At 31.3% G+C, this 15,124-nt stretch overlaps 2 protein-coding genes across 2 annotated transcripts in view; both read left to right on the top strand.

The window, feature by feature from the left end:
• LOC114328374 (mediator of RNA polymerase II transcription subunit 16) overlaps positions 1-15,124 on the top strand; it is a 164,307-nt gene that overhangs the window by 1,365 nt on the left and 147,818 nt on the right. Inside the window, exon 3 of the mRNA XM_050653349.1 lies at positions 14,280-14,478. Coding sequence (XP_050509306.1) covers positions 14,280-14,478 — 199 coding nt within the window. The remainder of the gene's footprint in view (positions 1-14,279; positions 14,479-15,124) is intronic.
• On the top strand, positions 8,412-9,188 carry LOC126886413 (uncharacterized). The gene is made up of 2 exons (XM_050653350.1): positions 8,412-8,742; positions 8,807-9,188. The coding sequence occupies exons 1-2, from the start codon at positions 8,482-8,484 to the stop codon at positions 8,981-8,983; spliced, it is 438 nt and encodes a 145-aa protein (XP_050509307.1). The 5' UTR covers positions 8,412-8,481; the 3' UTR covers positions 8,984-9,188.

Here is a 15,124-nt window from a genome sequence, read left to right as displayed (position 1 = left end):
GAGACAGTAGATCATTGCAATTAATTTTTGAATTCAGTAGTTTATGAAGAAACAAAACATCAGCATACATCCGTCTGGAAGATAGCCTAGGAAGGTTTAATTCATTTCTAATTTCTGAGTAGGAATGGTCACTTAAAGGTTTGTGTAATTTAAAACTTAAGTACCTAATGAATTTATTTTGGACTTTTTCAAGCTTGGCTATATGGACTTCATAAGTGGGTGACCAAACAACTGAGCAATACTCAAGAACAGATCTAACTAGGGAAATGTAAATTAGTCTGATGGAATTAATGTTATGCAAACATCTAGAAGTTCTAATAATGAAGCCTAACATTTTAAATGCCTGGTTATTCACATAATCAAAATGAGTGCAAAAATTTAGTTTGGAATCTAATTGAACACCTAGATCTCTTACAGTTGATACAGCCTTCAGTGGTTCTTCAGCTAATTTGTAATTATAAAAGAGGTTGTTAATTCTTCTACAGAAACTAATAAAGTGACATTTTTCAAGATTAATGCTCATTTGGTTCCAATTGCACCATGCCATAATTTTGTTAATATCATTTTGAAGTTTTTCACAATCTGAGACAGATTCGATAATTCTGTAGATTTTTAAATCATCAGTAAATAGCAGAAATTTAGAGTTAATTTGAGATTTAATGTCATTAACAAATATATTAAAAAGGAAAGGCCCTAAGTGGCTTCCTTGTGGAACACCAGATGTTACGGAAATTTCACTAGATTGAAAGTGTTTAATTTTAACAAGTTGTATTCTGCTAGTTAGTTAACTACATAACCAGTTATACAGATTGCCCGTAAATCCAATAGCTTTAAGCTTGTTACACAACAATTTATGATTCACAGTGTCAAATGCTTTGGAGAAATCTGTATAAATAGCATCCACCTGTAGTCTCCTTTCCAAAGCATCAGATATGTATTGCGTGAAAAGTAAAAGATTTGTAGAAGTTGATCTACCTAAAAGAAAACCATGTTGCTCTTCAATTAGTACATTGCATAAAGGTGTTTTAATAGAGTTGCACATTATACTCTCTAGAATTTTAGGAATAGAAGAAAGAATGATTATTGGTCTGTAGTTAGCACTCCTGTCACCTGATTTATGAATAGGAACAATAAAACTAGATTTCCACAAACTTGGACAAATACGTGAATCAAGTGAAGATGAGGATCAATGCAAGGCTTTCAAGGTCGCTTTCACTTTTTTATTTATTTATTTATTTATTAACGGGATACCACCCAATTTAATATATACACAAAATATTATAATTATCTAGTGATACAATAAATATAAAGATATAGTAAATATGTATGACAAAAATTGGCGATGCAGCTATATAGAAAAAACTAATATTAAAATAATACAAAGTAAATAACAAACATAAATCACATAAGATTACAAAAATTTTTTAAACACTGTGTACAAACATTTTCCAAAGCGCACAGCAACCAATCAAGGTCTATTCTATTTCCATTTAGAATGATTCTACTCAGCGGAGAATGCCTACCAAAGTTGCAGCGATGAAATTTAATTGCAAAATTTTGGGATGTTCTAGTAACTCTAGAGGGAACATTAAAGTCAATTAGAGACAGTATGGTTTGTGTAATTTAAAACTTAAGTACCTAATGAATTTATTTTGGACTTTTTCAAGCTTGGCTATATGAACTTCATAAGTGAGTGAACAAACAACTGAGCAATACTCAAGAACAGATGTAACTAGGGAAATGTAAATCAGTCTGATGGAATTAATGTTATGCAAACATCTAGAAGTTCTAATAATGAAGCCTAACATTTTAAATGCCTGGTTATTCACATAATCAAAATGAGCGCAAAAATTTAGTTTGGAATCTAATTGAACACATACTTAGATCTCTTACAGTTGATACAGCCTTCAGTGGTTCTTCAGCTAATTTGTAATTATAAAAGAGGTTGTTAATTCTTCTACAGAAACTAATAAAGTGACATTTTCCAACATTAATGCTCATTTGGTTCCAATTGCACCATGCCATAATTTTGTTAATATCATTTTGAAGTTTTTCACAATCTGAGATGGATTCGATAATTCTATAGATTTTTAAATCATCAGCAAATAGCAGAAATTTAGAGTTAATTTGAGATTTAATGTCATTAACAAATATATTAAAAAGGAAAGTGGCTTCCTTGTGGAACACCAGATGTTACAGAAATTTCACTAGATTGAAAGTGTTTAATTTTAACAAGTTGTATTCTGCTAGTTAGGTAACTACATAACCAGTTATACAGATTGCCCGTAAATCCAATAGCTTTAAGCTTGTTACACAACAATTTATGATTCACAGTGTCAAATGCTTTGGAGAAATCTGTATAAATAGCATCCACCTGTAGTCTCCTTTCCAAAGCATCAGATATGTATTGCGTGAAAAGTAAAAGATTTGTAGAAGTTGATCTACCTGAAAGAAAACCATGTTGCTCTTCAATTAGTACATTGCATAAAGGTGTTTTAATAGAGTCGCATATTATACTCTCTAGAATTTTAGGAATAGAAGAAAGAATGATTATTGGTCTGTAGTTAGCACTCCTGTCACCTGATTTATGAATAGGAACAATAAAACTAGATTTCCACAAACTTGGACAAATACGTGAATCAAGTGAAGATGAGGATCAATGCAAGGCTTTCAAGGTCGCTTTCACTTTTTTATTTATTTATTTATTTATTAACGGGATACCACCCAATTTAATATATACACAAAATATTATAATTATCTAGTGATACAATAAATATAAAGATATAGTAAATATGTATGACAAAAATTGGCGATGCAGCTATATAGAAAAAACAAATATTAAAATAATACAAAGTAAATAACAAACATAAATCACATAAGATTACAAAAATTTTTTTAAACACTGTGTACAAACATTTTCCAAAGCGCACAGCAACCAATCAAGGTCTATTCTATTTCCATTTAGAATGATTCTACTCAGCGGAGAATGCCTACCAAAGTTGCAGCGATGAAATTTAATTGCAAAATTTTGGGATGTTCTAGTAACTCTAGAGGGAACATTAAAGTCAATTAGAGACAGTATGGTTTGTGTAATTTAAAACTTAAGTACCTAATGAATTTATTTTGGACTTTTTCAAGCTTGGCTATATGAACTTCATAAGTGAGTGAACAAACAACTGAGCAATACTCAAGAACAGATGTAACTAGGGAAATGTAAATCAGTCTGATGGAATTAATGTTATGCAAACATCTAGAAGTTCTAATAATGAAGCCTAACATTTTAAATGCCTGGTTATTCACATAATCAAAATGAGCGCAAAAATTTAGTTTGGAATCTAATTGAACACATACTTAGATCTCTTACAGTTGATACAGCCTTCAGTGGTTCTTCAGCTAATTTGTAATTATAAAAGAGGTTGTTAATTCTTCTACAGAAACTAATAAAGTGACATTTTCCAACATTAATGCTCATTTGGTTCCAATTGCACCATGCCATAATTTTGTTAATATCATTTTGAAGTTTTTCACAATCTGAGATGGATTCGATAATTCTATAGATTTTTAAATCATCAGCAAATAGCAGAAATTTAGAGTTAATTTGAGATTTAATGTCATTAACAAATATATTAAAAAGGAAAGTGGCTTCCTTGTGGAACACCAGATGTTACAGAAATTTCACTAGATTGAAAGTGTTTAATTTTAACAAGTTGTATTCTGCTAGTTAGGTAACTACATAACCAGTTATACAGATTGCCCGTAAATCCAATAGCTTTAAGCTTGTTACACAACAATTTATGATTCACAGTGTCAAATGCTTTGGAGAAATCTGTATAAATAGCATCCACCTGTAGTCTCCTTTCCAAAGCATCAGATATGTATTGCGTGAAAAGTAAAAGATTTGTAGAAGTTGATCTACCTGAAAGAAAACCATGTTGCTCTTCAATTAGTACATTGCATAAAGGTGTTTTAATAGAGTCGCATATTATACTCTCTAGAATTTTAGGAATAGAAGAAAGAATGATTATTGGTCTGTAGTTAGCACTCCTGTCACCTGATTTATGAATAGGAACAATAAAACTAGATTTCCACAAACTTGGACAAATACGTGAATCAAGTGAAGATGAGGATCAATGCAAGGCTTTCAAGGTCGCTTTCACTTTTTTATTTATTTATTTATTTATTAACGGGATACCACCCAATTTAATATATACACAAAATATTATAATTATCTAGTGATACAATAAATATAAAGATATAGTAAATATGTATGACAAAAATTGGCGATGCAGCTATATAGAAAAAACAAATATTAAAATAATACAAAGTAAATAACAAACATAAATCACATAAGATTACAAAAATTTTTTTAAACACTGTGTACAAACATTTTCCAAAGCGCACAGCAACCAATCAAGGTCTATTCTATTTCCATTTAGAATGATTCTACTCAGCGGAGAATGCCTACCAAAGTTGCAGCGATGAAATTTAATTGCAAAATTTTGGGATGTTCTAGTAACTCTAGAGGGAACATTAAAGTCAATTAGAGACAGTATGGTTTGTGTAATTTAAAACTTAAGTACCTAATGAATTTATTTTGGACTTTTTCAAGCTTGGCTATATGAACTTCATAAGTGAGTGAACAAACAACTGAGCAATACTCAAGAACAGATGTAACTAGGGAAATGTAAATCAGTCTGATGGAATTAATGTTATGCAAACATCTAGAAGTTCTAATAATGAAGCCTAACATTTTAAATGCCTGGTTATTCACATAATCAAAATGAGCGCAAAAATTTAGTTTGGAATCTAATTGAACACATACTTAGATCTCTTACAGTTGATACAGCCTTCAGTGGTTCTTCAGCTAATTTGTAATTATAAAAGAGGTTGTTAATTCTTCTACAGAAACTAATAAAGTGACATTTTCCAACATTAATGCTCATTTGGTTCCAATTGCACCATGCCATAATTTTGTTAATATCATTTTGAAGTTTTTCACAATCTGAGATGGATTCGATAATTCTATAGATTTTTAAATCATCAGCAAATAGCAGAAATTTAGAGTTAATTTGAGATTTAATGTCATTAACAAATATATTAAAAAGGAAAGTGGCTTCCTTGTGGAACACCAGATGTTACAGAAATTTCACTAGATTGAAAGTGTTTAATTTTAACAAGTTGTATTCTGCTAGTTAGGTAACTACATAACCAGTTATACAGATTGCCCGTAAATCCAATAGCTTTAAGCTTGTTACACAACAATTTATGATTCACAGTGTCAAATGCTTTGGAGAAATCTGTATAAATAGCATCCACCTGTAGTCTCCTTTCCAAAGCATCAGATATGTATTGCGTGAAAAGTAAAAGATTTGTAGAAGTTGATCTACCTGAAAGAAAACCATGTTGCTCTTCAATTAGTACATTGCATAAAGGTGTTTTAATAGAGTCGCATATTATACTCTCTAGAATTTTAGGAATTCGCGGTGTGCAAGTACTTGGAGGGGATACGAGAAACGATCGTGCGAGAATAGCGGAGAAATATTGTAACTTTCTTAAATAATTCATATTGTCAATTGAAGTTGTCAAATTGACGTATATTTCATTACTACTGTCATTGAAGAAGAAAAATTATATATTGCTCCACAATATTGATGTGATATGCAATTATTATATAAAGGTAAATTTAATTAATTGTATTTTGCTTGCAGTACTGCATTTTAATAACTAATTTTATTTACTACATACAATTGTTTACGTTTTAATAAAATAACCTTAATCTTATTTTTTCTTTTAATTATTTTTTTGGACTATGGCCTTGACAATTATCCAGTAACCAGGACTAACATAATTGGCCAATATAATTAAAAGTGTGAATAATGTTGCTGAGCGTAGAAACCAGGTGTCGCTTTGCCGAACTTGCACGGTCCCAATAGAAGAAAGAATGCTTATTGGTCTGTAGTTAGCTATATTACTCCTGTCACCTGATTTATGAATAGGAACAATAAAACTAGATTTCCACAAACTTGGACAAATACCGGAATCTTTTCAAAAACATAAGTAAAAAATATCATTTTTTAACACATTGGATGAGTGCGTCATAGGTATAAGCAAGTGTTGTGACACTATATGAATTATGCAAAGTAGAATAGGAAAATTGCTCAATTTCTTTTAGTGCTTATAGTTTATGGAAACAATAAGTTTTTTAACATTTTTTGTCAACATGTGGACGAAGACAAATACCATGGATATCGTGTCACATTTTATATGCGTCTGTAGATGTAATGTGACAAAAAATCTACCGATTTTTGTCAAAACACGTTATTTCAAAAATGTCGTCTATTGGGACCGTGCAAGTTCGGCAAAGCGACCCCTATTTCTACGCTCTGTACTTTTATTCGCACTTTTAATTATATTGACCAATTATATTAGTCCTGGTTACTGGATAATTGTCAAGGCCATAGTCCAAAAAAATAGTAAGAAGAAAAAATAAGATTCAGGTTATGTTATGAAAACGTGAACAATTGTATGTAGTAAATAAAATTAGTTATTAAAATGCAGTACTGCACTCAAAATACAATTAATTAAATTTACCTTTATATAATAATTGCATATCATATCAATATTGTGGAGCAATATATAATTTTTCTGCTTCAATGACAGAAGGTATGAAATATACGTCAATTTGACAATTTCAATTGACAATATGAATTATTTAAGATAGTTGCAATATTTCTCCGCGACTCGTGCACGGTCGTTTCTCGTTTCCCTTCCAAGTACTTGCACACCGCGAATAGATGTCGTGCCACATTACATAAATAGAAATTAGATGTAGTATGATATGTATGATAGTAGAAATTACAAAAAACATAAAATGATGAGAAAATGGTCCTACTTGTGGCAAGAATACACCTTTACAAATCCAACACGTTACACCAGACTAGAAACCAAATTGAGGAAAAAACCTTGGTACAATAAGTTCGATTACAATCGCAAAAGCATAACCACTATTAGTAGAATGAAGTTTGGCCATGCATGTTATCCAGCACACTTACATAAAATCAAAATACTTGAGAGTAATCTTTGTGAAGTTTGTAATAAAATCGGTGACCTGGACCACATCTTTTTTGATTGCCAAAAATATAGGGCTCAATCTAATGAGCTGTTCAGAAAACTTCTACAATTGAACATTGAAAGCCCATATAACATAATGTATCTTCTTGCTTTAAACAGTAAAGAAATTTATGATTGTTTGTTATATTTCGTCAGAATAACAAAAATACAAATTTAATAATACCTTTTGCTGCTACCTTATGTCTTTCCTTAATGTATAGGTATATAACCTTATCTATCCGAGGCCTACCTTTGATCGTTTATAAAATGCCCTGATCGGCCCCTGGGCGAGAAGAGTGTAACCCTTGTGTCAAATCCTTGCACTTTCTTTTACAAAATTTGTATCTGGCTGTGTGGGTTTTACCTTAAAGCCAGAAAAAAAAATAGATGTCTACAGTCCGTCCAATATACTTACCGTTGCATGTCAACTGCGTCATAGCCCGTGACGTCACATGATACCAACACGAAATATTTAGGCGGTAGGTCTGTTCCTTTTTAGAATCATTTAGCCAAGTACACAGGAATTACAGCCATAGACATATTTTATTATATACACTTAGAAATGGTATTGGAAGATTTCTATTAATGTACATTTAAAGAAACAAACTAGTGATGTAAAAAAACGTGTTTTTTTTAATTCTAAAAAAAACGAAAAAAAAACAATAAAAAACGTGTTTTTTTTGTTTTTAATTGTTTTTTATTAGTTTCTCAACGTAATATTAACAATATCAATATTAGGAGTTGTTTGTAAGCCTAAAAATCACCCAATATTTCAATATTATATCCAAAACATCTAGAAACTCAGTGTTTGACGTTCCTTTTTAAAAAATATTGAAACATTAAACCCTTACTGCCTTTATCTATTATTTTTTTACGTCGTTGCTTTTGGGGAATCACCGAAATTTAGCAGGACGCTCGTATTCGTTGGCGCTGAGAAAACCGGGGAATTACCGATTAGCTTTTGCAGGTGTTCTGTTGTTATTTTGTGATTTACTTGCCTTGTGCCGGAAATATTTGTGTTTAGTGCTTATTTAAATAACTATATATATAATAATATTTAGTGCTAAATTTAACAAGTCTGAAATCGTTTACTGCCGAGGCTGTTGCCCTTACAAAGGCCATCCGACAAAGCCACATATTATCTGCGTGGGTAAAGGAAAAAAAACGAATTAAAAATAAGTTGCAGTCTTAAACTCCCAGTGCCTACCAGATGGGGATCATTAGTTCTTTGTCTACAATCATTGCTTGCTAACAAACAAATAATAAAAAGGATGGCTATAAATGAAGAAGTTGAAAAGACAGTAAGCAAACACCCATCTGTAAAAAAATGCTCTAAGCGATATATTTTGGGACCGGGTACAAGGATACATTATGCTTCTGGAACCAATTGCTAACACAATTACCTCTGTAGAAGGTGACACACCAACGATTTCAAAATGTCTGCATTTATTTAAAAAAATGGTTAACACCTCATTAGAAAATGTCACTAAAAGTCCATTGTTATCCAAAGAGGAAGCAGATACAAGGGCAATTTTTGAAAATCGGAAGAAGTTTGCTATTTATAGTGTTCATTTTGTAGCTAACCTTTTGGATCCAAAATATCGTGGCTGCGAACTTAGCTCAGATGAGATGGTAATTTTTTTTAGGTTATAGTGGGTTTTAGTTATATTTCTATTAATTTTTTTATTTAATGTAGACTGATGCGACAGAAGTCATATACAAGGTAGCACAGAAGATGCCAGATGTCGATGAAGCAGCCGTCTTAGCTGACGTTGTCAATTTTATTGCAAAAGAAGGACTATTCAAAAAGGCTTTTCTATGGAATGAGGACACAATTGCAGCTATCCTAGCTTCACAGTCAATCCTGCATTAGAATCTGAACCGGAACCAATGATAATATCCAATTCAGATCAGTCGGAGTCTGTCTTTGAAAGTGATGAAGAGGAAGCTTCAGAGTCTGAAGAAAATGCAGATAGCGACGGGACGGATCAGTGTTCATTTAAGGGATTCGGTTAATTAATTGAACCTTTTCAATCATTAAGACGTTGTTTTTTTATTTGATAAATTTTTATTACTTATTTTTGCTTTGATTTTGCAAGTTAACGAATAAACTCTTCTTATTTTGTTTATAACCATGGTCTTTTTATTTAAAGGATTTATACGAAATTAATTATGAAACGAAATAATACTTATTTTGTTATAAAATTATACAGAATATTATATTTATTATATGTTTTTGTCATTAAATAAACTGTACCCACTTAAAAAATCAAAATAAAAAAAAAACGAAAAAAAAAACAAAAAAAAACGAAGGCTTCGTTTTTTTTGCAATAAAAAACGGTTTTTTTTTTAAAAACGGTACCGTTTTTTATTGGTTACATCACTAAAACAAACCCTAACTTGTTTCATTTAATTTGTATAAGTGGAATGTAAAGTGTTTTTAGAAAGCACACTTGTTCGGATTACACTGTAACTGCGATCGAACAAAGGTGACATTTTGGCATAAATTGGTAACATTCATTTGACAGTTGCGGTGATGACATTTCATATTTGATATTCATATATATATATATATATATATATATATATATATATATATATATATATATATATATATATATACAGTCAAGAATACCATAATCTTATATATATATATATATATATATATATAAAAAGGTGTTTTATATCAGGTTTTGCGGTCAAAATTAAAAACGATTCTATTTTCTCGAAAACTCTATATTCCGCCAATGGTTATTGGCTTCTTCAGGAGTACACTAAAATTTTAATTAGAAACAATTAATAATTAAAAAATACTTACAAAAAAAAAATCAAAACTTACAGAGCGGAATCGTTAAACTACATGCCAACACATTATATATTTCAATATTTCATATTTTACTATAAGCATTTGTTTTATTAAATTTACTGTTTTTATTATTTACTTTAACGTAAGATTATAATTTAATTCTTGTTTTCTATTTCTAAAGTTATTGTCTATTTATACATTGAATATTAAGGGAGCATTCAACTATTACGTAACGCGATTTTTGAAGATTTTTAACCCCCCTACGTAACGCACTCTTATGGGAGTTCGTAACTATTGCGTAACGCAATTTTTGAAGATTTTTGACCCCCACCCCCCGCTCCCCCACCTGCGTTACGTCATACTTGAACAGTCCCTAATTTGTTTTGTTGTACTTCCCAGTAAGTATGTGATATTTCGATTTAAAATGAATTCAAGAACATTTTGTAATTGGGCAACAATCACCCCTGTGATGTATAAAACACGTTATAAACTGCATTTACGTTAAATTCTACAAATTGATGTGATGTATGACAAATAAAGTTTCTCAAAAATGTTCTCTGGTAACATAACAGGTTCATTTTAACGGGACCTATTTAACCTTTATAACCTTGTTATAAAATAACGTGTAGTATAAAGAATAAATAAATATAAAAAAATAATGTGTGTGTACTTTGTACGCACGTAAGAAGTTATACTTCTATTATTATGATTTCAACGAAATTAATATACTTGACAGGTTATTTGTATTTTATTTAAATATTAAACTAACTTTCTTTACCTACCACTTTTAAATTTTTTTTATTAAAACGATACAAAAAATATAAAAAATAATATGAATTGTCCGGGATTTGAACCCGGGACCTCTTGATCTCCGGTCACACGCTCTACCACTGAGCTATATCCCTTCTGCTTTGACAGGTTACCAGATTTCACATATACTGACCAAGTGAAGTATACAAAAATACTTTAAATATACTTACTATTATTATAAAATATCTTATTCCAGAGGAAGATAAACCCAAAGACACAAAAATTATAATAAATAATTCATTTACTTAACGCTAATATATCCTTTTATATGATATAATATGACTTATTTGCGCTGACATACATCTTGAAAGATTAGCAACGAAATACATACTGTCTGTGTGCGCATGCGCCCGGCATGTGATAAAATTTCACTCTCGATCGTAAAGAAGTATAACTTCAAAAATGGACAATTTACTCCAGAATTTTGTCAGATTGTAAACGTCGGGTTATTAAAATAATTAGATGATGCTATTAGAAGGCTTGTTAAAGTAATTTTTTAGAAATAGTGTATTATTTTTTGAGGTGATGTTATTTGTAAACAAAAACATTTTTTCATATAAATGAAGAAAACATACAGACTATAGAGACCAGTTTGGCCAGATTGGGTAAATCCATTTGTATGTTCGTTTAGTAGTTTATTCCAATCCTTGTTGAGCCATTTTATAACATAACAACACGACAAGCAAAAATTAAATAAAATGCACAATAGAAAGAACACCTCACGGACCGAGGACCGGGAATTTCAAATAACATCTTGGTCTTGGTTTTGGTGCCAGTGCCAAGTGTGTGAGTGCGATGAACAAGATGCGTACTTCGTTGCACGCTGCATGTTTATGTCTGTCTTCCTCTAACTTATTCAATTTCTGTATACTGTTATTCTTGTCGCGCAAGATGATACTTTAACGTTTTGAAAATAACATGCTGGATAACGTGCACGTTAAAAACATGATACATCACATCTAATTTTTGGCAACACGTTATACAGGCTGTTATAATCAAACGTCATGTTAACATAACGCGTACACGTTCTTTTATAACGGGTTTGTTACATCACAGGACTGAATGTCTACTTAGATCTCTGACATAGATAATGACTTGCAATGGTAAGTATATTGGACGGACTGTAGTATAGATGTTCTGTCTGTCAATGTGTTAAATTCATTTTAAAAAAACGAAGTACCTAAATTCAAGTTCTTCAAAGTCAAGTCAATTCAAGTTCATACATCTGTGTATTCAAGTCAAACCTTCTTTTTTTAAAAATAAAAATAAATGATGGTTTTGCTTGTTTTCGATTCAGAGGGTTGCACACCAGCTAGACAGGCTGTTTCTACCATTTCAGGCGTCCTCAGTAGCTTTCGATAGTGTGCCTACCTCTGGACCTAAAAACAGCTCCACCATCATTTTAAAGGGAATCTGAAAAATAATTCAAATTTCCCATCAGACGCAATACAGCGACATCTACTAACAAATTGAAGAATCTCAGATGCCGAATCCACCAATTTAATAAGAATTAAAAATGGTAAATAGTATTTTAAAACTGAGATTTTTCATGTTGAAAGTTCTTACTGGTACATCCTTAATCTGCGACTTTTTCAATTAATAAGACAGCAGACGACGAATATAGAAAACGAAAGGGAAACGATCACATTTCGCTTTCATTCGTCTAGGAAAAACGGACAGCAGAGGAACTTTCAGTACTCAAATCCGAGTAAAGGAAATAAAAATAAATGATGGTTTTGCTTGTTTTCGATTCAGAGGGTTGCACACCAGCTAGACAGGCTGTTTCTACCATTTCAGGCGTCCTCAGTAGCTTTCGATAGTGTGCCTACCTCTGGACCGAAAAACAGCTCCACCATCATTTTAAAGGGAATCTGAAAAATAATTCAAATTTCCCATCAGACCCAATACAGCGACATCTACTAACAAATTGAAGAATCTCAGATGCAGAATCCACCAATTTAATAAGAATTAAAAATGGTAAATAGTATTTTAAAACTGAGATTTTTCATGTTGAAAGTTCTTACTGGTACATCCTTAATCTGCGACTTTTTCAATTAATAAGACAGCAGACGACGAATATATATACTATATCGAAAGCTACTGAGGACGCCTGAAATGGTAGAAACAGCCTGTCTAGCTGGTGTGCAACCCTCTGAATCGAAAACAAGCAAAACCATCATTTATTTTTATTTCCTTTACTCGGATTTGAGTACTGAAAGTTCCTCTGCTGTCCGTTTTTCCTAGACGAATGAAAGCGAAATGTGATCGTTTCCCTTTCGTTTTCTATATTCGTCGTCTGCTGTCTTATTAATTGAAAAAGTCGCAGATTAAGGATGTACCAGTAAGAACTTTCAACATGAAAAATCTCAGTTTTAAAATACTATTTACCATTTTTAATTCTTATTAAATTGGTGGATTCTGCATCTGAGATTCTTCAATTTGTTAGTAGATGTCGCTGTATTGCGTCTGATGGGAAATTTGAATTATTTTTCAGATTCCTTTTAAAATGATGGTGGAGCTGTTTTTCGGTCCAGAGGTAGGCACACTATCGAAAGCTACTGAGGACGCCTGAAATGGTAGAAACAGCCTGTCTAGCTGGTGTGCAACCCTCTGAATCGAAAACAAGCAAAACCATCATTTATTTTTATTTCCTTTACTCGGATTTGAGTACTGAAAGTTCCTCTGCTGTCCGTTTTTCCTAGACCAATGAAAGCGAAATGTGATCGTTTCCCTTTCGTTTTCTATATTCGTCGTCTGCTGTCTTATTAATTGAAAAAGTCGCGATGTACCAGTAAGAACTTTCAACATGAAAAATCTCAGTTTTAAAATACTATTTACCATTTTTAATTCTTATTAAATTGGTGGATTCTGCATCTGAGATTCTTCAATCTTATTTTTTTAATTGTTAATGAGGAAGGTTCCTTATGGGAAGACAGGCGATAAAGCTGCATTAACAACTAAAAAACAATGTTTTCAAATGAAATAAGTCCAAAATATTTATCAATTGCTGATTGAATAAGGTTTGAACTTGAATTTAAGTACTTCGTAATTTCAAAAATGATATTTTTACTTATGGTTTTGAGCCTCCAAAATCGTCATCTCTTGTTCTTTTTTCAGTTTTAAATTGTTTATAACTCGAAAACAATCAATTTAAGAGAAAAATTACAAAATACATTTTTTGTTTAGAATGATCCAAAAAATCTAGAATAATATGTGCCCAGGCCGAAAATTTTTTTTAAATGTATAAAAAAATAGTAATTTTTAATTATTAGTTAACTATAATCAGAATCAGAAAAAAATTAGATTGGGCGCCCCTTGTTTGTTATAATTGTTAACATACGAAATTACATATCCAACAATTTTTATCCAATAAACAGATCAGTCCCAGTCAACTTTATGTTTATCTTAGACTATACAACGTTTAGACATTTTTTATAATCCATTTGAATGATTTTTTAAATCTTATAAAAAAATATTCCACTATACATAAGTAGTACTTTTTACTTCATTGTAAGTTTGATCATAAAGATATATAAACTGTTTTATTTTTTAGGGTTTTAAGCAATTCATCACCAGTAACAGTGCTACAATGGGATTTTACAGGTGAACTTTTACTAATTGCTGATGAAAGTGGATGTGTAAGGATATACTCAGCAAAAGATCATATATTAAATGATTGGAATATAGTTCTGCAAACAGTACTACAAGGGGAACATATTTTGGCAGCTGCTTTTTTTCATTCTGGTAAAAGGGTAAGTATGATATATTATAGATATACCTATATGCAGAGCACTTCGTGCAGATGGATATTTACTTTGATCCATTATTTTTAAATGTTTTATTTTTATTTAGTCATATATAAAAATAGAAAACAAGCATGCCAATATGACAATTATAAACATATATGCACCCACAGAAAATGCACCACAAAATGATAAAATTGAATTATATGAACAACTGGAAGAATTATATTATTAACTGGATTGCCAGAAATGAAATAGTACTAATGGTTGGTGACTTCAATGCAAAAGTAGGCAAAGAAATCCAGAATGATTAAGTACCAGAGAAAGAAACTGTTCATGACGAGACAAATGATAACAGAAAAAAATTATGCCACTTAGCAGCAATAACAAACAGTTACGTTATAAGCACAAACTTCATGCACAGAAGTGAACATAAAGTAGCATGGCTGATACCTGGCACAACAGATGGCAATCAGATAGATCACGTACTAATAACCAAAAAATGGGAAGCAATAATGTATGACATCAGATTATATAGGGGAGCAAACATGGACACAGACCATTTTCTAGTAGTATCAGAAATAAAAATGAAGGTAATTAAAACAGAGAGAACAAGACAAAACAAAAGAAGATGGAACCTGGAGAAGTTAAGAGT

This window comes from Diabrotica virgifera, chromosome 6 (genome assembly GCF_917563875.1).
Source record: "Diabrotica virgifera virgifera chromosome 6, PGI_DIABVI_V3a".
Taxonomy (NCBI): Eukaryota; Metazoa; Arthropoda; class Insecta; order Coleoptera; family Chrysomelidae; genus Diabrotica; species Diabrotica virgifera.
The sequence above is the reverse complement of the archived record's forward strand: the minus strand, read 5'-3'. Positions and strand labels throughout refer to the sequence as shown.

Bases quoted from the DNA above. Each gene is read 5' to 3' on its own strand.
- LOC126886413 (XM_050653350.1), top strand. From the start codon at position 8,482: ATGCTTCTGGAACCAATTGCTAACACAATTACCTCTGTAGAAGGTGAC. The intron at 8,743-8,806 runs GTAATTTTTTTT...TATTTAATGTAG, and splicing joins AACTTAGCTCAGATGAGATG to ACTGATGCGACAGAAGTCAT.